Below are 27918 nucleotides of genomic sequence, written 5' to 3' on the forward strand. Positions count from 1 at the left end.
CCCCCCCCCCCCCCCCCCCCCCCCCCCCCCCCCGCGCGGCCCGCCCCGGCCCCCCCCCCGCCCCCCCCATAATCCTCTTGCAATTGCAGCTGAAGGGGCTCACAGCTCATGAATGACACAAGGTTTGCTCCACGCAGTGCAGATGAGCAGCAGCCTCTGTGTTGGTAGGCACCTTGAACCCATTGACAAAAATCAGTGAAATGGTCCTACAGTCACACACCTGAACATGACACAAGACCCAGGCAGCAAGCTCCCTGTATTTAGTTTTAATTCTTGTTTCAAGACTAGAAAATGTCAGTAATTCAGATCTGTACACTAAGGTCAGACTGTCTCTTATTTGAGTTAAGCACAAACGCTGCCCATTTCATTACCTCTGTAAATAAGGAACAGCAAGAAAGCTTCTACTCCTTGTGTTTTCAGCAGTTAAACGCATTTCAGCTATTCTGACTCACTGATGACACCTTCAGACAAACCATTCATATAATTTTAAGAAATGACACCCAATTTTCTACCTAAGTAGTTATAAAATAATGACTGAAAAACAGTATTAGGTACTACGCAGGCACCTCCACCTCCACTAGCTGCGGAGCAGGGTCTGTGCCTGTTCACTTAAGCAAGACAACATCATTTCTCCTTACTCTACTGATACATGAAACAAAGACATGGTAGTCAGCAGGAAACACCTGCTGAGGGCGATGGAGTGGTGAAAACTAGGACCCCGTACATCAATTGCGGTCAGATACCAAAAGTAAATCAATTAGGAAGAAGGCTCCAAACTCACTGGTGTTTTCTGATCTTGATAATGTCAAATGTTACACATAATAGTTGATGCATAGCACAAAGAAATCAAACTTATGCAAATAAATGCAACGCGATCTAGTGGGCAGCATTCCTGTCCATGGCAGGGGGGTTGGAGTTAGATGGTCTTTAAGGTCCTTCCCAAACTGAGCTATTCCATGATTCTGTGATTTTAAAGGTCATAGAAGAAACACATACATGCATTACGCCTATAAAGTTTTACCAGTTAGTACAATGGATAAGGATTTGAGGGAAAAATTATCCTCTCAGGCTCTTTTCATGAAGAAGTTATGTGCTGTATGTTCTTGTTTGTTTTCATTTATTTTGGATAACAATGACCCAAATGACATCTTTCGGACCACTAGACTCTTAGGCAGTTCTCATGCTATAACATACCAACATTGGCATCTTATTTCTTAATTCTGACTTACAAGAAAGGGCTCTAATCACCTCAAAATTACTGTGTACAGTTGACAATGATGAACACGTATCTTTCTCAAAGTACCTGAATTTAGAATGCACAGTGCACTCCACAACTTTTTTTTTTTTTTTTTAAATGTGGAAAATTGGCAACACTTAACTGCTGGGGATCAGGTGTTTCATCTCTTGGGAAGAAAAAGGAAGCTAAGAAAAATTTCCCTGATCAATACAGAATAGTTCAGTAAGAGAAAGACTGCCTGATAGTGCAAATCCCTTCCTCCACATCCCTCCACAAGGACCAAGAGGGAACATTTTGCAGAAAATGCATTTTGTTCACGTAGAGGGAAGAAAGAACAATTAAATCCCCTTTCTGCCTCCACAGAACTTAGTGTCACTCAAATGCACACAACATGACAGAATTACAGGCTGGGGAGAAACACGTTGTTAGTTACTGAGAGATCAACACAAATAAAGAATCAAAATTGGTCCAACATAGTTTGTGAAAGACCTGTTCTATTTGGCTCTCTACCACATAATTCAGCCTTTTTCCGTAACAGCCATGCGGTGACAGAGAGGCCTTGCCTACATAGCTAAAGTCACAGCAGTAGGTACCCTGAAATTGGTTTCAGGATCTGGAGATATTCAAAACCACCTAGACAGTGTGTTGGGCAGCCTGCCGACATGACCTTGCTTGAGCAGTGAGGTTAGACTAGGTGATCTCAACAGGTGCCTTCCATCTTGCTGACAGAGATTACTCTGGGCTAATTAGGAGTAAAAGTAGAGTAGACATTAGGAAGAAAGTCTTCACTCAGTAGGTGGTGAAGCACTGGAACAGGTTGCCCAGAGAAGCTGTGGATGCCCAATCCTTAGAAGTGCTCAAGGCCAGGCTGGATGGGGCTTTCGGCAACCTGGTCTAGTGCAAGGTGTTCCTGCTCATGGCAGGGGGTTGAAATTAGGGGATATTTAAGGTCCCTTCCAACCCAAACCATTCTATGATTCTCTCTGGAGAAGCCACCTCCTCCATAATGACTTACACAATCCCACACAAACATCATGGGGTAATTTAAAGCTTGCCTTATTCCGCTATAGACGAGCCCATATGAAAAGACATTCTAGACAAAAGCTATTAAACTGAATAGTTTGAACTACTCCATTTATGGTCTGATTCAATTTTTGATCACTGTCTCTCATTCTCCTGTTCTGCCTCTGAGTAGAGAGCCTGGCTTTGTCCTTTGCCCAGCTTCTTCACATGTAGAGGCAGACCACTACTGCCTAATCCAGCTCCTGTGTCTTCCCCAGGCTAAATAAGACTAAGTCCCTCAGCCTCTCCTAACCACTACTCCCTGAGCCCAAATATCTAGCCAGTTTTTCCACTCATACAGTTTTTCACCTGTGCACACCATATCATCCTGACTTGGACGCACGGATGCCATGGAAGCCCATATCAATAGCCTTAGGATGACAGCCTCTGCTCTCCCATCTTCCACAGATCTGGTCGTTTCACCACAGAAGAGAATTGAGGTTCATAAAGCCAGAGTTATTCCTCTCCTCCTTCATGCATAAGAAATGGTTTCTAAGAGGATTTATTCCACTCAGACCAATACTGTCTAATTCTCTCAAAAACGAGGAGCACCGCGCTGTTCTGTTTCTTTTCACAGATCATTAAAGATCCAGCTCACATGGAGAGAAGATATTAATTCTCCACCAAGCTGGGGGGGGGGGTGTGCTATAAATGTTTTATGAGACTTACACGATAACAGAAGTCGTGCATAGATGATTCTTTAAAAAAATAATAGTGATGCTAAGGCAACTCCCCAACACCACATTCTGTCTCCTAAGTGAGTCTCCTACACTTTCACAGAGCTTGCATTTGTTGGCATTGTAAGGTTTACATCATTTCTTGATGTACTATGCAGAGCTTTAGCATGACCTTGCTGTGCATTAGCTTCCAACCTGCATTTAAAGGAGTGAACGCCTGCATTTTGTTAGCTTCCGTCACTCACACCTTTCACTAACGCTGGACAACAGGGGGCAGCTAGTCAGTCATCTGCACTGCACGCACCTGGGGTATATGCCCACAGTAACAAGTCATTTTACTGACACTCTGGGAGTATTTAACACCTTCCAATAAAAAAAAGTATCACAGGTTACTACTACAACTGTACAACCCGCCCTGTTGCAGCCCTAGGGCAGATTGCTCATTTAACTGCTCTGCACTGAGCAAGAACTCCCAGCACAAGCAATGACTGCTACAACAAACATCCTAGTTTTTAGTTCACACAGCCATCAAAATCAACAGTATTTTGAACTACATAACTTCTACCATCAAGCATATTTAACTTTTTGACAATTTTGAAAAAGAAGCGTGATGCAGCTCAGCAGATTTAAAATCTCCATGGGTTTTCTCTGTTAGAGAACTGTGTTTTTTCACTGTAGAGCAACAATGCTAAGGATGCTTTTCTTAGAGCACAAGAGCTCTTCATTCCCATGTGTAAGAAAACGAGCAGGGAGGGCAGGAAAGCAGGATGGCTGAGCAAAGACCTGCTAGTCAAACGGAGGTGCAAGAAGGAAATGCACAGGCAGTGGCAGCAGGGACATGTGGCCTGGGAAGAGGACAGGGATGCTGCTGCAGGGATGGGATCAGAAGGCCAAGGCGCAGATGGAACTGAGCCTGGCAAGGGATGCAAGGAATAACAAGGAGGGATTCCACAGGTACATTGGCCAGAAAAGAAAGGCCAAGGAGCATGTGCCTCCTCTGATGGATGAGGAGGGAGAGCTGGTAATGACAGACATGGAGAAGGCTGAGGTACTCAGCAACTTCTCTGCCTCAGCCTTCACTGCCAGTCAGTTCCCACATCTCTCCCGTCCCTGACCCTCTTGGTGAGAGCTGGGGGAGCAAAGTCCCTCCCACTGTAAGCAAAGAGCAGGTTGGAGACCCCCAATGAAACTGGACAGGTACAGGTCTGTGGGGTGCCATGGATCCCAGGGGCCTGAGGGAACTGGCTGATGGAGCTGCCAAGCCTCTCTCCACCATATATTTAAAATTCATGGCAGGTGAGTTCACGTGAAGTCCCTGGTGACTGGAAAAAGGTAATCATCACTGCCTTTTTTAAAAAGGGTAGGGTAGAGGACCTGCTTAACTGCAGACTGGTGAGCCTCACCTCTGTGCCTGAGATCACGGAACAGCTCCTGCTGGAAGCCATGTTAAGGCCCATGCAGGGCAGGGAGGTGGTCCGAGACAGCCAGCATGGCTTCACCAAGGGCAAATTGTGCCGGACCAGTCTGGTGGCCTTCTGATGGAGTAACAGCATCAGTTGACAAGGGAAGACAGATCATCTACCTGGACTTCTGTAAGGCCTTTGACACGGTCCCACACAATTTCCTGTTCTCTAAATTGGAAAGATATGGATTTGAAGGGTAGACTATTCAATGAATAAAGAACTGGTTGGAAGACGGTATCCAGAGAGTGGTAGTCAATGGCTCTATGTCCAGGTGGAGGCCAGTGATGAGTGGTATCCCTCAGGGGTCTGTCATGGGAACAGTGCTGTTTAGTATCTTTACCAATGACATAGACATTGGAATTGAATGCACCCTCAGCAAGTTTTCAGATGACACCCAGCTGAGTGGTGCAGTTAATACAACAGAAGGAAGGGATGCCATCCAAAAGTACCTGGAGAAGCTTGAGAAGTGGGCCCACATGAACGTCAAGAGGTTCAGCAAGGCTAAGTGCAGGGTGCTGCACCTGGGCTGGGGTAATCCCAGTTGTGAGGACAGACTGGGAGAAGAAGAAGACTTCTTCCAAGGAAGGAAGAGGACTTCTTCCAAGCCCTGCAGAGAAGGACTTGGCGGTTCTGGTGGATGAAAAGCTTGACATGAGCCAGCAGCGTGTGCTTGCAGCCCAGAAGGCCAACTGTGTCCTGGGTGCATCAACAGAGGAGTGGCCGGCAGGGGAGGGAGGGGATTGTTCCCCTCTGCTCTGCCCTCGTGAGGTCCCACTTGGATTGCTGCATCCAGGTCTGGGGCCCCAGCACAAGAAGGACACAGACCTATTAGAGAAGGTCCATAGGAGGACCACGAGGATGGTGAGATACATTAAAAGCAAGGAAACACTAAACATGATTTTAGGGTCAGAAGTAGAGCAGATTAGGAGAAATTCTCACTCAGCATTATTTAAATTGGAATCTTCCAATCAACCAAAAGCTTTTGTTTTTGACAGTGCTGTGGTGAATGGTTTTGTTCTCCCACCACAGAAATCCCCTGCTACTTGGTAGACTGCCTGACAGGTTCTCCAGGAGCATGAACCCCAGCTGGGTCTCTGGGGCCACCTGCAAGACTGCCCTAGGGCTCCCACCCATCCACTATTCTCTGCAGTAATCAAATCCTCTATACAACACTTCCCCAACTTGCTCATCCAGAGCCCTAATTAGGGACATAATGGACACAGTAACTACCATCTATGCATGCTCCCATTGTCATCATTGCTTCCGCATGCCTCAGAACTAAGAACAAAAATAAGGGATAAAAAGAAAACAAATGAACACATAAAACCAGCATATGCATAAAATTCCAAAGAGGTAATAAAGTAAAAGAGAGAAACTGACTAGAGATCTGTCAGGAACACTATCCAACTAGCTAGAGCGGGAGGATGGCTGAGGACAGGAGGGCAGGCTGAAGGAGAAGAGAAGTTTCTAGATAATTTTGGAGAAAGACAGTTCATTTTTTTCTTTTTAAAGTGAGAAGGAACTTTGGCACAGAGGGTAATGCACTTTAGATTACCACCCTTGGCTGCTCTTCCGCCTTAAGAAAAAAAATACCTCATGCAAAGAACAACATTTACAAAAACATTCTGACAGCAGAAGTACATTTTACCTTCAAGGTAAGCACTAAGAACTTCTCACCCTAAAGCTAGACCCGCAGCCCCAAGGTTGCTTGAATAGGGAGCCTTCTGTTCCAGCAACGGTTTGGAGCATTAGCAAAGTCTCTTCCCTGACATAGAACAGCATCAGAAAGACCTTTGCTTAAGTAACACGGCCCAGTTACTTTACTGCATTCTTTAAAATGTGCTTTCTGAGCACTTCAGAGAGGAGAGAAACATTTTCCAACACAAGACACAGCCTACACCATGAGAAGTGGAGGCTGCACTGGTAAGGAGCAGTAATGATGAATAAAATCCTAGATCTTTTAAGTGTGATAGGACACACACAGAGCACTCCATCTGCAGTGCTGTGTCTTTTTAAAGCTGCTGTACTAGGGCATCAACCAGCTACTGCACAGCGGCTGCAGTAGGCTGCTGGAACTCCACGGCTTGATGAACCCCTCCCCTGATCTGGGATGCAAAGGGGTGTACTGGCCACAGGAAACAATATCTGGTACCAGCAAATCAAATAACCATGTACATGGTACATACTGGTGGGGAGAAATACCTCGGGAAGCAGCCTTTGAGCTCAGCCAAGCCTCCTGTGCTGCTCTCCTGGTCAGCTGGAGCTCTGACAACAGGCAATAAATACCACTGAATTGTCTGTTGGTACAGAATTTTGGTAGCACATTGTCAAAGGGAGAGCTCAAGGAGAATACCAGTGCTACATAATTACAAACCATTCCTCTTTGCTTCATTTCAAAATCAGAACACAGAGCCTGATGCAGGACGTGCAGTTTGATGTGATCCATCAAAGCTGTTGCAAAACATCAGTGTTTCGTTTCTAAAAGAAGAAACTACTTTAGATTACCTTTAAAACAAAACTCTACCCTCATCAACTTTCCCAGCATCTGATTATATAAACTTAACAATATCAAGAAGGTAGATGTATATGATAAAAGAAAGTGAAGTCCAGCAACCAGACACACCCAAAAAATGCGTTTTTCTGATGTCTTCTGTACAACTCCCACATCCAGAGGAGCTGCAATGGCCATTTATAAAAACGCAGGATCTCCATCAGATGTTATTGTTAGCTGCAATGCACAAAGCAGCCAGGCCTGAAGCCACCAGTGGATTTTTGGGACACAGGAAAGGCGTTCACTTGATTCAGTAACATCATCTTCACTAACCAAGGTGAATTCATCACAATCTCTGGGACTGAAGAACTTGCAACTGTTGCAGGGTCTGATGTGGTTAATTTTTCTAATGAGCTCTGCTCTTGGGCAAGTACTTTCTTCTACCAGCATCCCAGGCTAGCTCTGCAAAGACATCCAGATTTCATTTCCTTGTGAAAGCTCTGGTGAACAGGCAGCTCATGCCATCTCCAATGAGCAGACCACTTTTTATTTTGAACCACTTTTGCTGCTAAAACACCTAAAAATCTCACATATGATCTTTCCCACCACATGCTCGGAGAAACGATAGTCATTAAAAATGGGACCAACAGATCTCCTTGCCTTGTACATTCCTCTGCAGTGGCATGGGTTTCTTTTCTAGCAGCTCTTCTTTCATACTGAAGGGAGAACGTTTTTGCAAGGCAAAGTGCTATCTCAGCACTGAATTAAAGAACAAATGAGCAGATTTTCCTGAATGATCAGCAATTTACACTGCTGACACATCTGAATATGCACCTTAGTTAGACCACCTCATCTATTTGCCACTCCAGAGGCAGAATATGCATGTTCACTTCACAGATTTGTAAGAAATAGCTCATTTTTCAAATAACTTTTTTCTTTATTCTTTCCTAAAAGGTATTTTTTCCTCCCATAAAACTGAAGAGCTTTAAAAGCTCATAATCTCAACCTGGCAAAACGTCAGACCCAGGTGCCAGATAATTCACGACAACCCAGAACAGGAAAGAACATGTATCACCTTACCTTCAAAGAGACTTTCATAGGAAAACAAGACCCTTCTGCAATAAAGCCAGCTGCTTTTTGAGCCAGCTAAATAAAGGCTTAGTAGGTTTCCGTTGTCCCCAAAGGAGTAGTTCTCACTCTCTGATTGTCACAGATCTTTCATCCATCACTATCTCTCCATGGAGCAGAAGTTTTTCCAGAAGGTTAAAAATGAGAGTATGCTTGCCAGCTGACAAAGCTTTAGAGGAATTAGGCTTTTCAACAACAGAAACAGGATGGCAAACCCAGCCATTCATATGAAAACATACCTCTCACCTTCTGTTATAAAATTCCAGCTTGTATGTTACTAGGGACTATCAGTAAGCAGAATTTCTGGTCTGTGAAAACCTGATGACAATTTTTACTGCAATTCCAAATCAGAACAGCAGTTGATATTCTCCCCCACGCTCATCCCTTTTCTCTCTTCCTCCTGCCCCCTCCCAAGAAAACCAAAAAGTTTTGAACTTGTAAGCAAATACATTACCAGGTGCAAATTCTTTAACAGAAATGTGTATTTGCTTCAGTTTTCCCTCTCCTTTAAAGAGCTTCTTACGGGAAGCTGCTTTCCATCTTTGCCATTACAATCAGGCTTATGGGCAGAGGCAGCAAAAGGTACTCTCCCGCAAGAGGACTTCCAACTACAAAGCTGAAGTGTGGATGTTATACCTAAACTGATCATCACCTCCAGTCTTCAGCTGCAACTGGACAATAGCTGAAGAAAACTGTGTCCACCCTGCTCTGCTCAAGCAGGGTCACCCAGAGTAAGTTGCCCAGCATCACATCCAGGTGGCTCTTGAAGATTTCAAGGAGGAAAGCTCCACAGTTCCTTTGAGCAACCTTTGCCAGTGCTCAGTCACCTAACAAAGATGTGCTTCCTGATGTTCAGAGGGAACCTCCTGTGTTCCAGTATGTGCCCATTGCCTTTTGGACTCAGTTCTACAACCAGAATCACCTCAACTGATGGCAATAAATTTTGCTTCAATTACATTTTAGATGTTTTGTCCACTTCTCAAGATAGCCCAAAAGATGAGGATGCAAGAACATACTATTCTGTCCACTTGCTTGAGGGTGGGAATATACTGAGGCAGCAGAGAATATTCTAAAACCACAGTACTGCTTGCCTATTTGGAGAATAAGGAAGAAAATCCAGCAGTTCTTTCTCTCAAGGTGTATTTGCAATGTGTCCTGTACAGTCACACCAAAATACAAAATGTATTTTCATTTTCAGTAGGAGGTTAAGTGTATCAGAGGAAGATAAGTACGTCACAGGACAAGAAACATATAATCAAAGAAATTTCCCAGTTACATACATTTAGACAATGAAAGCAGTGAATTTAGAGTCATAGAATCACACCACTCCTTATATGTCTTGCCCTCTAAAACCTTCACCATCTTTGCAGCCCTCCTTTGGATAGCCTCTCCGATAGTTTTATGTCCTTCCTATGTTGTGGCACCCAAAACTGCACACCGTACTGAAGGCGAGGCCACACCAGTGCAGGGCAGAGTGGGACAATCCCTTCCTTCAACCACCTAGCAGTGCTGTGCCTGATGCACCCCTGGGTACAGTTGGCCCTCCTGACCAAGGCATGCTGCTGACTCGTGTTTAACTTGTTGTCAACCAGATGTCCCAGATCCTTTTCTGTGAGGCCGCTCTCCAGCCTTTCATCCCCCACTCTGTATGGACAACCAGGGTCGCCCCATTCTGGGTGCAGCATCCAGGACTTGCTCATTAAACTTCTCATTGTTGGTGACTGCCCAGCTCTCTGTTTTGTCAAGAACTTTCTGCAATGCTTATCTGGCCTCAAGGGAGTCAACAGCTCCTCCCAATGTAGTGTCATCCACAAACTTATCTGAAGTTCACCTTCAACTCCTGCATCCCAGTCACTTATGAAAACACTGAAGAGAATTGTCCCAAGAATGGAGCCCTGGTGATCTCACTAGTGCCTGGCTGCCAGCCTGATGTATCCCCATTTTCTATAACCCTCTGAGCCTGATCCATCAGCCAGTTGTTCATCCATCACATTATGTTTTTGTCTTATGTATTTTGTGCAGAATTTGTCTTATGTATTTTGTCCAGAAGGATATTGTGAGAAACAGTATCAAAACTTCACTGAAATCAGAAAAATATGTTTCTAATTTCTGCTAAATTTAACCTTAGCAAAGTTCAATGCAAGAACTAGTAATAACTATGCTTTAGTTGTTTTTTTTTTTTTTTCCTCCTTCTTTAAAAAAAAAAAAAAAAAAGGCAAGCACGATCTGGGAGAAACTTGCTGACCTTGCTGGGTTGTGGTAAGAGTTCTCAATCCACAATTTTAAGCATGCAGAATCTATTATTTTTGGCTGGTGTGCAGACAGTGCTAGGAAGGGCTATGAGCTGGAACAACCATTGTTCATTGGAACTTGGAAGCCTCACGAAGGCCTTCCACAACATGCTCCCGGTTGTTCAGCTTGCTGATTTCTATGGACATTTGAGTAAGAGCACCACAGTTACCAGGAAGAGTATATCTTATATAAAAGACTACAAATCAAACTGAGATATAATGCCAAATATGTAATCAACTTAAACAGAGAATTCACATACACAAATGCTCTTCCTTCAGAGTTGTGAAATCTGTGGTAGAACATATTCATACGACGGAGATTCATTACAACACTGCTATGTTGTCATCTGCAAAAGGTAAAATTCAATACAGTGATCCAACAAAAGGACTAAGAACTACTGGGGAAAAACAAAAAAAAAACAATCAAAAAAACAAACAAACAAACAAAAAACAACCACGCAGTGACTTCTTACATTTCCTGCTTTTAAAATGGTCCTTTCCAAAAAAATAAGTACATATACAAGTGGTTTTCTGCACCAGTATTCTGTTTCTCATGAACTTAAAAGTCCTGGTAATTTCAACCAGAAAACCTGAAGATAGCAAGCTCTAAGAGGAATGAAAAGATGAATTAGCAACACTGCTCAGAAAAGAGTCAATACTGCTCCTTAGTTGAGACCAACAACGCTTTTTTGTGAAATCATGCATGCGTAATAGAGAACTTAACCTGGCCCCCACTGTTTACTATTACATTATTATTATTACTAGACATATTGATTTGCAGGAAAATTTCGCTTGCAGTCAAACAAGTCTTTTCTACCCGAAATGACTCCATTTGATAAGGAAATGAACACATACACAGAACCCTGTTGTGCAACCTTTCCAGAATTAGTATGCTTTCTGAATCACTCCCTGCATCACAAAAATAAAAAAAAAAGGGTGCAATTAATGAAGCAAATTATCAAGGCAGAGGGATAAGGACCTGTACATGTGACAGGCTCTTTTGCTGGCTGTCAGCACACCATTCCCATGATCTGCTAGCTGAGGTTAGGCTAGCTGGGGATTTGCTAGCCAGCTTTAACAGATCATCTACAAAGAAGATGCCAGAGCAAAGCTTCAAAGTTCAAGAGAGAGTAGGCTGGTAGCAGGAACCCATTCAAGACACATTGCAGTTACCCACGGATATACTACCCTTCTTTGCCACGCTTCAGGGAACAACATAGTGTGAAGATTACAAGAGAGCTGAATTTGTCAAGGAGGCAGATGCAGAGCACCGGGAGTCAACGGCGTAAGTGATGTTATACTTAAAATCTGGAAGACAACGCAGAGACATGCAGCAAGAATGATCAAGAGATGGAGAAAGCACAAGACCACCAGCAATTTTCAGCTCAGAGAAGATCTAACTAAGGGACACTGCACTGAAGAGTAAAACGTTAATGTGACATAAATAAGCAGATAACAATTACTCACTACTTCTCTCAAGACACCTGTCAGCATTGTGAAGTTGTATGGTTAACTCACAATTTTTCTGCACAGCCCCTGTCTCAGCTCAGGAACCTTTTGCTTCAGGGTGCCACAGACAGCTGTGGATCAGAAGTGCTTATAGACAATGAGATCAACATCCACCGCTAGCTGCTAAATAAACTGCAAGTACAGACCATGAAAGGATCCTTCACTGCTTTTGATCCTAAGACTCTCTTGAAGCACCCACTAGCTGCTACTCATCAAAATGAAAGACTAAGTAAGGGACATGGCCCAAGGACTGATAATACTATTTTTTCCAACACAAATAGAGATAGCAGATAAAATCTCACTCTTCTACAGCCACAGACAACACATGCCAAAGCAACACAACAAAAGCAACAATTTCCCAAATTCTACTCTAAACACCACTCAGTCAAAGCCAATCCTGAGGTCAAACTACTTATCCTCTTAAGATGGTTTGGCAACTTCAGCACTCTTGAGCAAAGGCATGACATCTGTAGCCAGGCTGATCTGCTTCTGCTTACAATACCCACTGGAGTCTATGGCGCACTTGTCACTTGGACATCCATGAAGGCCAAACTTTCTCACCAGGAAAGAAGGAACAAGAACTGAGAACTGTTGTCACAGGTTAGCTGGGCCGCTATGCAATCCGCTAAATCTGTTGCTATTACAAATGACTATTTTAGCAGAGGAGGTGGAGTTACAAATCATAGTATCATACAATGGTTTGGGTTGGAAGGGACTTTAAAGATCACCCAGTTCCAACACCTCCCACTATGCCAGGTTGCCCAAAGCCCCATCCAGCCTGGCCTTGAACATCTCCAGGGATGGGGCATCCACAGCTTCTCTGGGCAGCCTGTGACAGTGCCTCACCACCCTCAGAGTAAATTTCTTTCTGATGTCTAATCTAAACCTACCCTTTTTTAGTTTAAAGCCATTTCCCCTTGCCCTATCACTACACCCCCTGACAAATGGTCTCTCCCCAGCTTTCCCGTAGGCCCCCTTTAGGTACTGGAAGGCCGCTGTGAGGTCTGCCCCGGACCTTCTCCAGGCTGAACAAGCCCAACTCCCTCAGAGGTATTACACCCCTCTGATCAGCCTTGTGGCCCTCTTCTGGATCTAATACTTCCACACCAAATGCCACAAACAAGACAGCCTTCATCCTATTTATCAAACTAAGAAAAAGTGATAATGTACACAGTGTTTTTTTGTAAGAAGCCTGCAGAAAGTCCCTTGCCTAACCAACTCATTCAGACACTGCAAGGGGATTTCTCTTTTCATTATCATTTATGGCTACCATAAAAGACTGTAAAATAACTTTAAAAAAGCACGGGGAAAGACCTGGACATCAGGTTAGAAGAGATGCATTTCATGGCCTGGAGACAGCATTTCAGTGGAAAACCAAATTAAGTCTCTTTGTGCTTAAACCCTCGACTTCCATAGGAGTAAGGAAGGGACAGCAAACTGTATTTTCCTCCAACCCCTGCCGCATCTGGTTTACTCCATACGTTAACTGAACAGAGTGTGAACCCCAGAACACCTGTTATTGCTGGACTTCTGCGCCATTCAGAAGGTAACATTCCATTTTTACTTGCCTTTGTTTGCCAGCATGAAGACTAACAAGTGAAATCAGTTTATCTGTTCCTGCTACTTCACTATAGAAGTATTCAGATACATGGCCATTAAATCTGCTTTAGGTAGTAGTCTGAAGTGTTCGGAGCGCCTTGTTTTGGAAGCACAAAGAAACAAAGAATTTCTTCTTCTTTTAACTATGCCAAAGATGTTCCTGTGAGTGGCAAAGGTTGGTGATGTGGACTCTAGTTAATAAAGCAGACTGTGAGGTACAGTGCTTCCATAGTTGTATCTGTTTTGTAGCTCTGAGGAAGTATTTGCAACTAGACAGCCATATTCCTCTACATTCTGCACATTCAGTAGGCACTCTTACGGCACATGGGAAATTGTGTTTTCTACATACACTGTTTTTCATGCCTGCTAGTTTAAAAGCTGATCACCCACCAGGGAGGCTGAGTCTGAATGACAGACCTGTGACCCACCTCCTCCATTCTGCAGTAAAAAATAAAGAGAGGTGACTGCATACATGTCCGAGCATACACACGTACACAGGAGACTAACACACCAACTTTCTGTCTAGGCTACTAACAGATTTTCTGGTTTGTCTGTTCCCAAGAGGATGCGAGGTTACATACATGACTTCTTGAAACACAACTGATAGTACCTCGTGCTTAACTCTATTCAGAGATCATCTTCATAAATACACAGTAGCTCAAGAGGCCTGCCAGCAAACTGGTAAAACAAAAGTGAAAGGATAAGAAAAGATTCAATTTAACTTGTTACTAACATTCTCTTAAATCAATACACATTTCTATATTAGCTCCTCGGTTTCATCTTTTACAGAGAAAAAGGTATCCCAGCTGAGAGAAAGCAGAAATTTTTCCAAACCCCATACGTGTTTCTAAATTCCAGCTGAACTTTTCAAATGGCCTTAAAGCAAAATCACATTACAAATGAGAAGTGATCTTCAGGATATAACTGAATTACTATAACTTGCACAATGCTAATTTTAACCTCTCTGGATATTATGACAGTGGGAAAACCACCGTGTTTCCCCCTGCACCCACCCCTCAGTGAGCGGACGCTCAGCACAGAGAAGGGTCATCCACCGCTTCCCTTTCGCCTCACCTTTCAAAGTTCAGCACCACAACTGCTCCTGCCCCCACCCGAACTGTGAACCTGCACAAGTCTCAATTGTGACTCTCCTGTGGTCATATCTCAGATGTCATTAACAAGTCCACCATGTCTACAAGACAACAATCCCCTGCTGCCATTTTACAAAGAGTTGACTTGGCAAATGTGCGCCTCATTTTCTGTCTTATCCTCCGGTGCTCGGCGCACGCTGATGCTTCCTAACCTTGACAGGACTGCTTTCACTGATCTCAGCTGCAGTTACACATGCCCAGAGCTCTGCAAAACCAGACAGTGGGTTTATAGGAAGGGAAAAACAAAGAGTTCCTGCAAAAACCATGGGCTGCACAGTTTATTTGCCTTACACGAGGTATCGGAGGCAGGAACAGAACTCAGTTTGCCATGGCAGTTCCCACCATCATAGCCACCACGGCCTTTCTGGGCTGGAAGGCTCTGTCCCAGCCACTGCTCATTTTCACACATGACACGAAAAGGGGATGCTACAGGCCACATGCTCTTGTGATGCACCCCGATTTGTTCTGCAGCAGCATCCACTGCCTGCTCTGGGCACAAAGCTGAAGTGCAATAAAAAAAAAAAAAAATAGTACTATGTACTGTTAGGCAGCGTCGTAAATACAATTCAGAAAGTTATCTTAAGGCTGTCAATACAACTCGAAGGTTGCAACGCAAATAATTCAAAATATCCCAGATTAACTCCAAATACTGCACTTTAAAAACACCTTTATTTTCATGCTTTTTCAGACAAGAGCTCACCAGAAGTTTAATTCTGCAGAATTAGGACAATGCATAAACTCTGCTCCACACAGGAAACCTCACGAAAGCAATAGGGATTTCAGCCTCCCGAGTTTCCTACTGACACAGCAAGTGAGCATCCAGAAGCAGCTGGAATCTGCAAGGACTAACAGACTGGAACGATGAAGAGACTTCCACCTCCACGGGTCCTTGCTACGCAGCTCACTGTGATCCCTAATCCGTCTCTGGAAAGAGATTCACCCAACTGCTACAGGAAGGCCTTGCCCTTCTGCCAAAACCTCTGCATCTTTCTAACCATAACCTTCTGTAAACCACAGCACATGACATGAAGAGCTCCTTTAAGCCAGGAAATTACAAATTTCACCCTGCTCCACTGCTTCTCATGCAGCCAAACTCAGGAGCTGTACGGGCTGTGTGCCCTGCAGCCACCCGGCAGACAGAAGTCCACCTGGACACACGTTGGCACACTTGCAGCCTCACCACTTTTTCTTTCACGTGGGGGGCAAAGCATCCCACACCAGCACTCCCACCCACTGCTGGTTCCCATAGCTGGTTCACCACAGCTTCCTAATGAAATCATTGCAACAGCACATACAGCACAAGGGGAAGGAAAGGAAATGTGGGATGCTTTTTCTTAGTCCTCTTCCACTCAGACACAGACAAGCCTGTAAAAACATTCAGTTTCAGGCACAAGCATAAGAAATAGAACAAAAGCATAAGAAATAGAACAAAAAAGTAATACTCTCCCAGTTCTTGCAGAGTCTTATTACCCAGAAGAGCTGAGTCACATAAGGTGCTGTTACCTAGCACCTCCTGTAATTACGATGACATTCATCATGTTTTTGGTGTTTTTTTTTTTTTTTCAATGGTAATAAAATTAGAAGAGAAGAAGCACACTGCACAGCAATAAATGGGTTTATTTTACTTATAAACGATCAAAGACATTTTCTGTTCTAGTTTAAATTTATTTTTATTTTTTTTTAGAATTATTCTTTCTTCGTACTTGGAATTTTTTCACAAGCTCCGCCAAACTGGTTACTCAAGCAGCTGACAATACCAAGGTGTTCACAGAAAATACTAGCTTAAAAAAATAAATACAAATCAAAGCAGGAAATTGCCCTAAGGGAAACCAAAAAAAAAAAGTCGTCTCTGGGCTAAAACTGCACATACAACAAAATGAGCAAGCCAGGAATAAAAAACTGCAATAATACCATCAAACTTGACATAAGCCTTGAAAGAAATAAAGTATAACTTCTGTGAATCATAAAAAAGATTTGTCTTCGCTCAGCAGCTACAGACTATGTGCAGAAGATCCACTATGAAACTCATGACTACAATGTTAAATACGTGAAGAACCCAGACATTCTGCATCTTTAAGTCTTAAAGCACTTTAAAGGTAATTAAGCATCATTATGCGTTATAGTCTGTGCTTTGACAACTGTTTTATGACTTCAAGGGAAAAAGTTACAGGAACAGCTGTCCAAGGCATTCTGTGCTAGAAATGCTGACTACCCAGACAGTCTGTTACAGTTGATGTCATTTTCACTCAGTGGTGACAGTAACCCCACTGAAAAGTTAAATAAATTACATTAATAATAAATTAAATTGTTAGAAATCAGAAACATTCAGAAGCAGCATTCACAGAGGACAGAAAAAACAGGCATGTAAGAAAGACACATTAGCATGTACAATTTAAAGCAACAAAAAAAAGGATAATCGAAAAAGCGTAACTAACAAAATACAACTACACCGGGAAAGCTAGGAAAAGAAGAACACATCTCTCCAGAGCATTTTAAACAAATGTATGACAGGAGTTTAACTACACCCCTGAAATAAACTGACAATATATCAACTGGGAGGTGGGAAACATGTTTGGAAAGGGGAAATTTCAAATGGACCACTTTGCCTTCACCACTCCTCTTTCAGCTTGTTGTCTGAGAAGCTCCTTGCTCCTGTTTTGGCAGTCTGTCTCTGAACAGCCCACCAAAGCGCTGCTCCTGAACGTCTTTGGCAGTGGTAGCCACCACCAAGGACAAACACTTCTGTCACACTGCACCCTCTGCAAAGCTGCCTCTCGTTGTAAGGCAACTTCTGGCCTGGCTACCAAGACGCGAATGAGCAACACATTTCAACACACAACACTTTTGGAGCCATTTGTCTGAAACTCCATTGCCTGGAGACCCTTGCAGTCTCACAGAAACCAAGGCAAAGGGCACAAAACCACCACCACAGCAGTCCAGCTGCAGTAGCGCTGCCTTCCTGGGGACGTGTTTTCAGTGCTGTCGCTGAAGCTGCCCACTTTAAAGGCAGCCAAAGCTGTAAAACCGCACCCCAGTCATGCAGGCCGAAAGAAAAGGGCCCATGCAGTCTGCGTACGGAGGACGGCAGCATGGTGGTACCACGTTGCTTACTGCCACCGTCTCCACCACCCGCGTGAGGTAGGCCCTGGGATGGTGGCGGTGGCCGGCCAGCCGCAGCCTGCCCTCTGACAGGCACCAGGGGGACAGCTTTTCTCCTGTGAGAGGGCAGGCTCGTTGTCCAGCACCTCCCAGATCTCTGCATAAGGATAATAATATATCCGTGATCTCACTAGGCAGAAGGCTTTGCAGTCTACACGCAAACACTAAGAACACTGACTTTATCTGTGGCATATATGGCATCCTCTATGTTTATGGACAGGAGGAACAAAGACAAGTTTCAGAGACCAAAAAAAAAACAACAAAAAACAAAAAACAAAAACAAAACAAAAACTCAGCAGTCAGGGCACAGGGCTTAGTTCTATTAAAGGTACAGAAACATACGTGTCACACAAGGTAATAACGTCAGATACCTGTATGGAAGTCAGTGATTAGACAGGGAAGGGTGTCTTTGAAAATTACAGGAAGGACAAATCAGTAGAAAAAGCAGGGGCACATCTGAAGATTAAGAGGGGCAATTTTGCAAAAGTTCCAAAAGAAATCACCCAGAAAGAGCTTTCATGAAGTAGGAGTAGGTAAAAGCAGAAAGTACATCCAGCATGAGATAATAATTGTAACAATTTATGAGACAATCACACATCACAAGATCTAACCCGCAACACCTTAAGTTATGTAAGATAATTTAAAAAAAAAAAAAATATTACAGAGATGATGCTATTCACAGAAGAAACAGAGGAGCAAAAAGAAAAGGTGAAGTAACTGCCTAGCCCTTGAGAAGCCGAACTGTGTTCACTAAACAGTCTTTTATTCCCTGAAGCCAGTTTTGCTCTACCTACACCAGCTTGGTAAATCATTTCACCTGGCATCTCACTTACTACATCACTCTGACATGCTGTGGTAGGTCAGTAAGGGATGCTCTTCTGAGGAAAACTTACCCTGAGCTGACAAACAGAACAGCTGTCCTGTTTGTGTGCTATAGCAACGACTGAACCACAGCAGAGTTCACCCTTCAAGCACTAAGCAGTAGTTCAGTACCACACTTACTGCTTTAACTGTTCAATTTTCTTCTTTCTTAAACCCAAATGTGCCACAGCTATTTGATACTCTGACTAGGTACGCTGTTACATCCAACACCAGTACCAAGATGCCCATTTCCTCTCACTGTAGCACTTTTTCACTTGTTTCACTTGTGCTTCTTTCAGCATGGACATTAATGATGACCTAAGGTACACTGTCAAATAATACAAAATTAACAACGTGAAGGTAAACATCTAGCCAGTGACCTAGGTCAACAAGCACATTAATGATAACCTACATTTCACTGAAGGCTTATTTTTAATAGAAGGTATTAATGCTATCCATAGTGGACACTGTGGCTTCCCCATCCAACAGATGACTCAAATACTCACTCATTTCTTAAGCGGGACAGCAAGCAGGTGTCATGTATCACAAAGCTCAGAACTCCTGGAGAGGCTTACTGGGGAAACAAGAAGGACGTGGTTGCAATGCTTATGATGTGCAGCAGCTACCTGGGGTGAATCCTTTTGCCTTTTCTCTTCCGCAGCCTCAACTGAAGATGTAAGATATGAATTCTACCTCCAGTATTTCTATCACTGCAGAAGCCCTTAAGGGCTCAGCCCATCCCTCTTTTGTGACGCTGCCCCAATTAGAAGTCAATATATTCACAAGCACATTGTCGGTACAGCGTTTACTGAAAACCAAAGCTTTCAGAACAAGAAGACTGCGCACAGTGTGCCACTACCACATACAGTCAGAAGACTTTTCCACAATAGCATTATTTAAACCTTATTTAAGAAACGTACAGCTCTCAGGATAATTACTGCATGGGAATGATTCCTTTGTTCTCTCTTGAAAAAAGAAACAAAGCAGACTGAAGACATACTTTTTGGTCTTGCTAATTTCAAGAAAGCCACAAGATGTTATAGCTAGGGGACAGAAGCCAAACTCCTTAAGCAAAGTGGAAAAACACAATCTGAAGTGGAAATATAGCATACAACTTGAAGCAGCTCTCACAGCAACCTGCTGGACTTGAGCAGACATTTTAAGATCTTCCAGTCTCTGTCTCAGTTCAGTGAAGCTACAGTTTTGAGCTCTGGCTTGTCAGCAAGATCACCCGGTAGGATGGAAAAGAGGGGATGATGCCAGCAGTGGGATCTGCAAGGGGCACATTCCCAGAGAGCAGGTGAAAGAGGGATCAATACATTCACAGCTCATCATGAAGAAGCAGTGAGGGGGGTAATATAAAAGCTTTGTAATTATTCACAGCAATTAAAATCAATGCTGTTGACCAGAAATCTGGTTACATACCATTTAAAAAAGTGGTTTAAGTCATTTAATAAGTGGAAGTGGGAAGAGGGCCAACAAATATCTTCAAGGAGGTAGAAAGGGGAGCAACAAGACAGCGCCAAGAATGAAAAGAGAGGGAGCCACCTCTGCCACAGACCTCTGCCACCCCTGTCAGGCGCTGCCTCCACATTTCCCAAAGATCCTCAGGCCATGCTTGGCTCAGGAGCAGGCAGAGCAGCACATTGCCAGTAATGGAAACAGGGTAAGTGTGACTGAGCCAGCCCCACGCAGATATGCAAGCATGCTGGATGAAGTGAGCTGAACTGTTCCTCTAAGGAGTGCTCAGGCTCATCTTTCTAGCATGGTTCTGCAAACCCAGACAAGGATTTAAAAGCTTCAATGCAATCCCTGCTTTCTAGGCTACTAAGGTCAGAGACAACCTGTGGTCAACACAGAAGACAGACAACAGAGGGTTATGAAAGGATTTAATAGAGGATTTAACACATTGGGCAAACAGTGACAGATGAAATTGAGTACCATTAAAAACAAAGGAACCAAACAAGGAGGAAAATAAACCCAGTTACACTTCTGGGCCAAAATCTTTCTTCTCCTGCCTCTCCTTAAAATGAAAAAGACTTTTTGCTTCTGATTTATTAACAGATAAACTTTCAGGATCAGCAGGAAAGGGCCATGGAACAAGACTGAAGGTGCCATACCATCAAGGTTAGCCAGTACCTTGAAAACTGCATTCTTGAGAGCCTCTAATTCAAATCACAATACAGTGGTAAAATAAACAAGAGGGGAAAGAAGACAACATACAGACCTGGACCTTTCAGCTTTGAAGACAGAAGGCTGACCATCAGTTCATGAGTACCACAGAGAAAGTAGACAAGTTATTCACTGTGCCTCAAAAATAAGGTCTAGTTACTGAATACAGTGTGCCCAATGGTTTAGTGGGTGACATTGGTAGTAGGGGATGGTTGGGCCAGATGATCTTGGAGGTCTTTTCCAACCTCAATGATTCTATGATTCAATACAACTTCCAGCTCACAAGTCCCCAACCAGGACTTCCTGAAGCTGGGGCGATGCAATGAGAAGGATCATTTGGTCTGTGCTTCACTCACAGTATGTTGAGTAGGTTCTCAGGCACCTACTGTGGACCACCAGCAGCAAAAAGGCACAATCTAGACTGACCTAGGACTAACCTGTATCTGACAACATGAGAACAATTTGTTCCAAAAATACTGTTTACCTTCCAAAAAACATCCCTCCAGATGCTTAAGTCCAGTTATAGATAGGTTCCAGGTTTTGCAGAGCACTTTGGTACCTGTGTGTGGCCTCAGTAAAACTGCAGAACAGACCAGGCATCACCAGTGCAACAAACAGCAGTTCCTCTCAGTGTAGAAAACTCTTCTACAGGCATTGTGTGGCTTACTGGGCCTAAGCAGTTTTACGCTGTTGGAGGAGTCCTATCACAGACTGACAGGTGCCTTAACAGGGCAGCAGAAACCTCCTGGCATGAGATCAGACAAAATCTATAAGGCACTTTCTCCCCGCTTGGAGAGTGGTCTGCTTGATTACCGGTTTTTCTCCCGGCTGTATTTGCTGCATTTTGCAAAATAAAGCTTCTCTAAGCATGACAGCAATTTAAGTAAAAACATTCTGACCCAGGAAGCATTAAAGTATGACACATTATTTCCTGGTTCGGGAGCCAGGTACCAAGCCCATGGTTTTCCTGGAACGTGACCAAGTGCCAGGTGTTGGTTTCTGGCAGGATACAGGGACTGAGGAAAAACCTGAAGTTTGTTTTGATTGCCTAACACTTTGTACGTGACAGACGCTTTTTTGACCGGGTACCTGGAAAATGAAACTAAAAGAATGGCAGATAAAGTTGAGTCTGGAGAAACTGAGAGAGAAAGACCTTCTGAAAATGGTATATCTGTTTCCCTTCCTCCCCAAATCACCCAGAGGAGATGGATGGTAAGAGAAGCTGGAATGAACAGTAATACTATTTGGAGAGAGGGTTTCAGTACCAATAGCCACAGATACGTGTGGCCAAGACTATGCATGAGTAAAAAAGGAACGACTGGGTTCCAGACCACCTCCCAGAGACAAGCTCAGCCCAAGGACTCTCCCATATTAAAAGATGAAAAGATTCCCCCTTCTGCCAACAGTGTGATGTTACAACACGTTCAAAGTGTCTGTTAATGGGAACCCTACATGGAACAGCAACTAAAGTGAGTGCTTCCAAATGCACAGTCTCTCAGAAGCCATCAGAAGCACTAGAAGACTGTGCTTACTTCTCCTAACAGTCCTACATCAAGACCTTCTTCTTTCAAGAGCTAATTTGAGAAAGTAAACCACAATCCAGCTTTCACAACTCAAGTACTATCAGTAGCTGGCTTTAATAAGCCATTGAACATTAGTTCTCCTACAGTAAAATGATGAAGCTTTATACTCTGGATTTCTAGACACAAATCATCACTTGTCTAACTGCCAACATTTTATATGTTATTTCATAACAAAGGCAGCTCTTACTGTGGGAAACTCCCCCAACTTCAACAACAACAACAAAGTTTCCCTCCAATACCAGCAGCCATACTACAAAGTTTAAGAGTGTACTTTAAGATGAAAATAACTGATACTAGAATGATGTCAATGAACAGCTTTGCCAGAAAAAAAAAAAAAAAAAAGTCACACGTTTAGTTTTATAGGACAGGAATACAGTTTTGTGAAAAGATGGCATACACTTGGGCATAAAGACACGTCTTCTGCACTTTCCTCGTTAAGAAAGAAAAGCCACCAATTTTTCAGTGTGCGCCTTAAGCACAGCTTACATCACATTCACACCTGTGTGTACCAAAACACGTGGCAAAAAAACACCCAGAAATATGCCTGCTGAAAGCACAAGAGGAAGGCACTGGGGTTACCTGAGCAAACCACATGGAGCCCTGTGAAAACTCCACTCAGCTGCCGAGGCTGGTGCCTACCAGCCTGTAAGCCCGTGGCTTGCTGAGCTGCAGGGGGCTGGGCAGGATCGATCGCTACCCGCACAATGGCAGGGCTCTAGCCTCAGACTCCTGAACAGTGAGGATTACTCAATACAGCGAGTGGAAACCAAGCTATTCTATCTGATTCATGCAGAAACTGAATCACATGAATGAAGGTGCAGTTCAGAGAAATGTTATCTGCACGCTGAGGACATTCCATCTACGCAGTCATTTTAAACACTTTTTCAGTCACTTTGCATTACCGTAGAGCTGCAAGCAACAGAAAACAAAACCTTTACTTCTGATGTAGCAAAACACTCTCCCTCTCCCTACCAAATATATGCCCCTTCAACATCGATGCTGTCTCTATCACTACTAATCTCTACATGGGGAATAAATGCATATTTTATTAACAGCCAAAAATATAAATAACTGTCATCAGTATTTGTTTACTTTTGGACAACACCCATTTACTGTGTAAGTCTGTCTGAAATTTTATCTGCATATGCTAAAAGCCCTCTAAGGTCTCCACAGTCATTAATAGTTATGGCAAACAATATTTCAGTTTATTAAAAAGAAAATTCTCTATATTCAGCAATGTAGCAGCTATCAGCCCTTCCCTGTTACTCAGTGCCCCTAGCAATTTACTAGAAGGTACCATGGATGAAGAGAGACAGAAACAAGCATCACTTAGAAGTCACCAGGCAGACTGGAAAGTAATTGCAAGGTCTGTGCTTTGTTTCTTGATTACACTCTAAGGCAGCACTGTCACTGAGGGAAACACTTCCACTCCTCCCACACAGCACGGGTAAGGATCATGGGATCATCCACACAGATGCCCTGTGAACCCAGACAAGGGATTTACCTCATTTAACACTTTATGTCAGCGTTCATCCAGCTTAGGATGCAGGCGGTCAGAAGCCAGGGTGACAGATAACAGGCAGCCTTTTCCGCTACCCCAGCTGCAGCTTAAGTGTGCATGACGTTATGACCTTAGGTTAATTTTCACAACAATCCTTATACTGTTTCTAGATGGTTAATAAAGGCTTGGATGCCTGATTCAGAGATTCACGGCATCAACTAGAGAAAACACACACGAGAGGTAAGGCAATGCTTTACAAACTCTGAAGAGACCAAGGCTGGTCTTGTCTGCCTTTTATGCAACTGATTTCAGTCAAACACTCCGAGGGTTTAGGGAAAAACAAAAACAAAAAAGGTCTTGTAGCATGCCCTAATTTCACCTGCTTCCCACACAGCCTCATGCTCAATGTGAAGACAGAGACTGCCTAATATTGAAACTCTTCTAGCAAAGATGCAGACAGTGTTCTTTACCCCAAAGACCGTCTGTCATCACAGCAAAAGCCTCCTGGAGGAACCGCCTGCTTTAGAGTTTATGAAAAGGCCTCACACCCACTCAATCCAGTGAAAAACCGATCCCTTCAAATGTATTTCATAAAATTTTCTTTGAACAATAGTAATATCTTGGATAAGCCACAGCACCTGCATTACTTCATATGGCTTGAAACGGGCAGTTTTTTTACCACAGCATACAATACCAGAGGGGTCGCCTAAAGCAATACGAACTGATCCTTACAAAAGCAAAAGCCCTTAGCCATTCCTTCTTGGTAAGCAAACCAAATGCTCCTTGGAAAGCAGCACTTCATTACAAACACAAGGATAGAAGCCATTTCCCCCTCCTCCTCATTCAAAAATGCCATGCACCCTTCTAGAGACACAGTCTGGATGATTAGGAAAGATTGTTACTCTCAATTATTGCCAACAACTTGGATGACGTCTGTCCTGACATGAAAACCTGTAACAAAGCTCCTTCTGTACTTGTGATGGGCACAACTGCCGTCTGAAATTTACTATGGACATCACAACCCTCAGCATTTGACCACAAGATAGGTGCTAGCCACATGTAATCCACTTAAAAGGGTCTCACAAAAATGCATGCAGAAATCTCGGTACAGCATTTACAAAAGAATACACAAAGTGCAGCAATTCTGTCAAATGACAGAACAGCAGGTCACTCTTAAGTAGATTTTGTTGCAAATCACACATCAGTCTGAACACTCCTGTTTCCATTCCATTTACATGGCTGAATTATTTCTGCATCTTTGTTAGTCTTGCAGGAGATTTCTGTCTGCTGTGCGAAAAACAAAACAACAACAACAAAAAAGATTTCTGGAAGCCTGGGGAAAGTTAAAAATCTCAACACCCCCCACCTCCCGAATGCTAAGCAAAAGTCATGATAATTCAGCCTTTAAGGATCTATAAAACATCAAATGGTTTTGGTTTGGCACTTCATTTTGAATTTGGTTATTTTCTTTACAATAGCAGATTTATCCCCCCGCCCCCAATCTCAAACTCGTAAGTACATGTAGAAATCCTAAGATTTCTAGCTAGTGGGTAATCTACAGAGCCTTAGCAGGATTCACAGCCCTTTTCTACAATCTTCTGCATATACAATTGACTTTATTCAAAATAATGGCTGCTGTGCAACTCACTTTCAATTTTAGATGTAGGCTATAGGATGAGGAGGCCAGAAACAGCTGCCTTTGGGGTCAACTACATTACCCTTTTCAGCTGTAGAGCTTCTCTAGGCTGCAAATAGCATAAATCATAACACAATAATCACACACAAAGCAATACAGGGTGCTGAGTTCATTCTGCTGCCCTGCATTAGCTTTTTTAACACAGCTCTTCCTACACCTCCTCTTGCCCCAGGACACCCTATGGATATTAGCCGTGTTTCCTTCTTCTAGCACCTGTCTCCAAGTTGCGTTAAAATTAGGAGCTTAAATTCCCTGTGCAGTTAATGAAGAGATAAGCACATGCAGACAGGCAAGGTTTGTCTGCATTAGTTATCATAGTAATTCCAGGTCTCTTTATTCCAGGCTACAATGAGGCCTTGCACACAGTAACCCTTTTTCTTCACAAATTTCCACATTAGCTTCCACAGTTTTTAATTTTTTTTAAGTTCGGCCTAAAAGCACTGCACTCTTCATGTCTCTTGATTGAGCACGGGGCTACAGAAGTACTCAGCTCACTTTTCTTTCTGGTGGATTTCTCACAGTTTCTTTCTCTGCAGTTTCTGATTCTCAGCTGCTGATATGTTCACCTCTGTACTTAACTACGTCTCTCATTTTCTCGTGGTCTTGCCTTGCTAGTTATCACCCACTCTCACTCTGTTCCATCAGGTGTCCCCAAGCCCCATCACACTCTTACCTTTCTCAAGTATACAAGACCCAGCTCTCCCAAACACTCCCATTACCATAGCTCCTTGTGCTCCAACTGATACTGATGGTAACATCTGAAAGCAAAAGCAGCAACACAGATGCACGTCAGCCAGTACCTGTGACACGTCCACATAGCTCAGTAGTTTTCAAATGTTCATCTAGCAGCGTAACAACAAAAAATACATATTGTAGTTCAAACTGTCGGAGACACAGGAAATCCAAATTTGATCATGAGGGCAAGCAATTATACCTACTCGACATTTTGGTTATTTTAACTGACTAATTCCTTCTGATGGGGACCGCTATTATATTTGTATGACTGAACACGTTACCTCTTTTGCTTTTAATGAGGGCATAGCTGTATCCAATCCAGAACAAAGGGCTCACAGACTTAGGCACAGTGCCTATACACAAATTTTAAAACATACGTATCGTGTTCTAGTTCTGTGCTTCATCTCACAAGTATTTAAAACTGATCATGTGAAGTAGTGTGCAGAACTGAAGAGAAGTAGCTCAGCAGCCAGGTCAGCCAGCCCCAACAGCAAGTCATCACACAGCAGAGATGGATATTGCAGACAGTTTCACAAAAGAACCCTGCAACGTTTACAATGCACTCAGCACGCATAAATCTAGGATGTTGTAGAGCCAGCTTCCTCCCCAGCAGTATCTCTTTTCACATCCTAAGTAACGCACTGATGCAATCGGGAGTTAAGGAAGTCACAACTGTTAAACCCTCTGATGTTTAAGAGGCGACTATTTTAGATACAGCAGTGTGTAAGTCCATGTGCGTGCCTGTGAGCATTCCCCATGTGTGGGGTGCTTGTGTCTAGCAGCAAACAAACAACTGAAATGATGCAAGGCAAAAGAGAGTTCAAACTTAAGATGCTATGCATGTTTTGAACTCTCAACCCTTCTTTAAGAGCAAAAGTATGGTAATAACAGTAATAATAACAAATTGGAAAAAAAATATTCAACAGAAATGTCTATTTAAAGGAGACTTTGAACAGATAACCACTTGTAAGATATCCATTTTTCTTTCAGCACACTACCATTTATCCATGATACTTTCTACATCAACTGCCTGTGGGTCATTTCCAAAAGCCAAAAGAGGCCTTCCAGTGGCCTCTCCGCAGTAATGAAGCCCAGCCACTGGAATTCTGGAAGTCTACAGAAATACTCTCTCTTGCCTTCCCCTCTCCAAATACAGTCCTCACAGTACACGAGCACATGTGCCTCCTTTATCATAGGCATAAACAGTTAAATCAACATGGACTGACAGATCACAGATCAATATTGTCTTCATGACATTTGATTTGCAAAGCTGAAACATGAGTGTTCTTTGTTACAAGAATTACGCCTGCACTTCTGGGGACAGTAGAGCAAATCTGATCCCAAAATCCTGCCTGCATCTGCTGTTTCACAATGTTTTCTGGAAAGTGATATTTGCACTGCAAGGGTGAGCGAGTGAACTAGGGATTTAAGTTCTCACTACCCAAGCTTTTGCAACACAAAATATGCCACTTCCAGAGCAAAACTGCAGGAGCTCATACACATCCAGAGATCACATTGCTACATTTCTTTTCTGTACATACACCAAACAAGATCCACTTCCTCTTCTTGTTGCAAGTCGTAATTTGTAACAATAGCAGTTTTC

The 27918-nt window shown here is 43.2% G+C and overlaps 1 protein-coding gene across 1 annotated transcript in view; it reads right to left on the bottom strand.

The window, feature by feature from the left end:
- Positions 1-26338, bottom strand: part of RNF38 (ring finger protein 38) — a 114375-nt gene extending 88037 nt beyond the window's left edge. Inside the window, exon 1 of the mRNA XM_035310176.1 lies at positions 26254-26338. Within this exon, the coding sequence (XP_035166067.1) occupies positions 26254-26338 (85 nt within the window). The remainder of the gene's footprint in view (positions 1-26253) is intronic.
- Between the last annotated feature and the right edge of the window lie 1580 nt (positions 26339-27918).

The sequence above is a fragment of the Oxyura jamaicensis genome, chromosome Z (assembly GCF_011077185.1).
Source record: "Oxyura jamaicensis isolate SHBP4307 breed ruddy duck chromosome Z, BPBGC_Ojam_1.0, whole genome shotgun sequence".
Classification (NCBI taxonomy): domain Eukaryota; kingdom Metazoa; phylum Chordata; class Aves; order Anseriformes; family Anatidae; genus Oxyura; species Oxyura jamaicensis.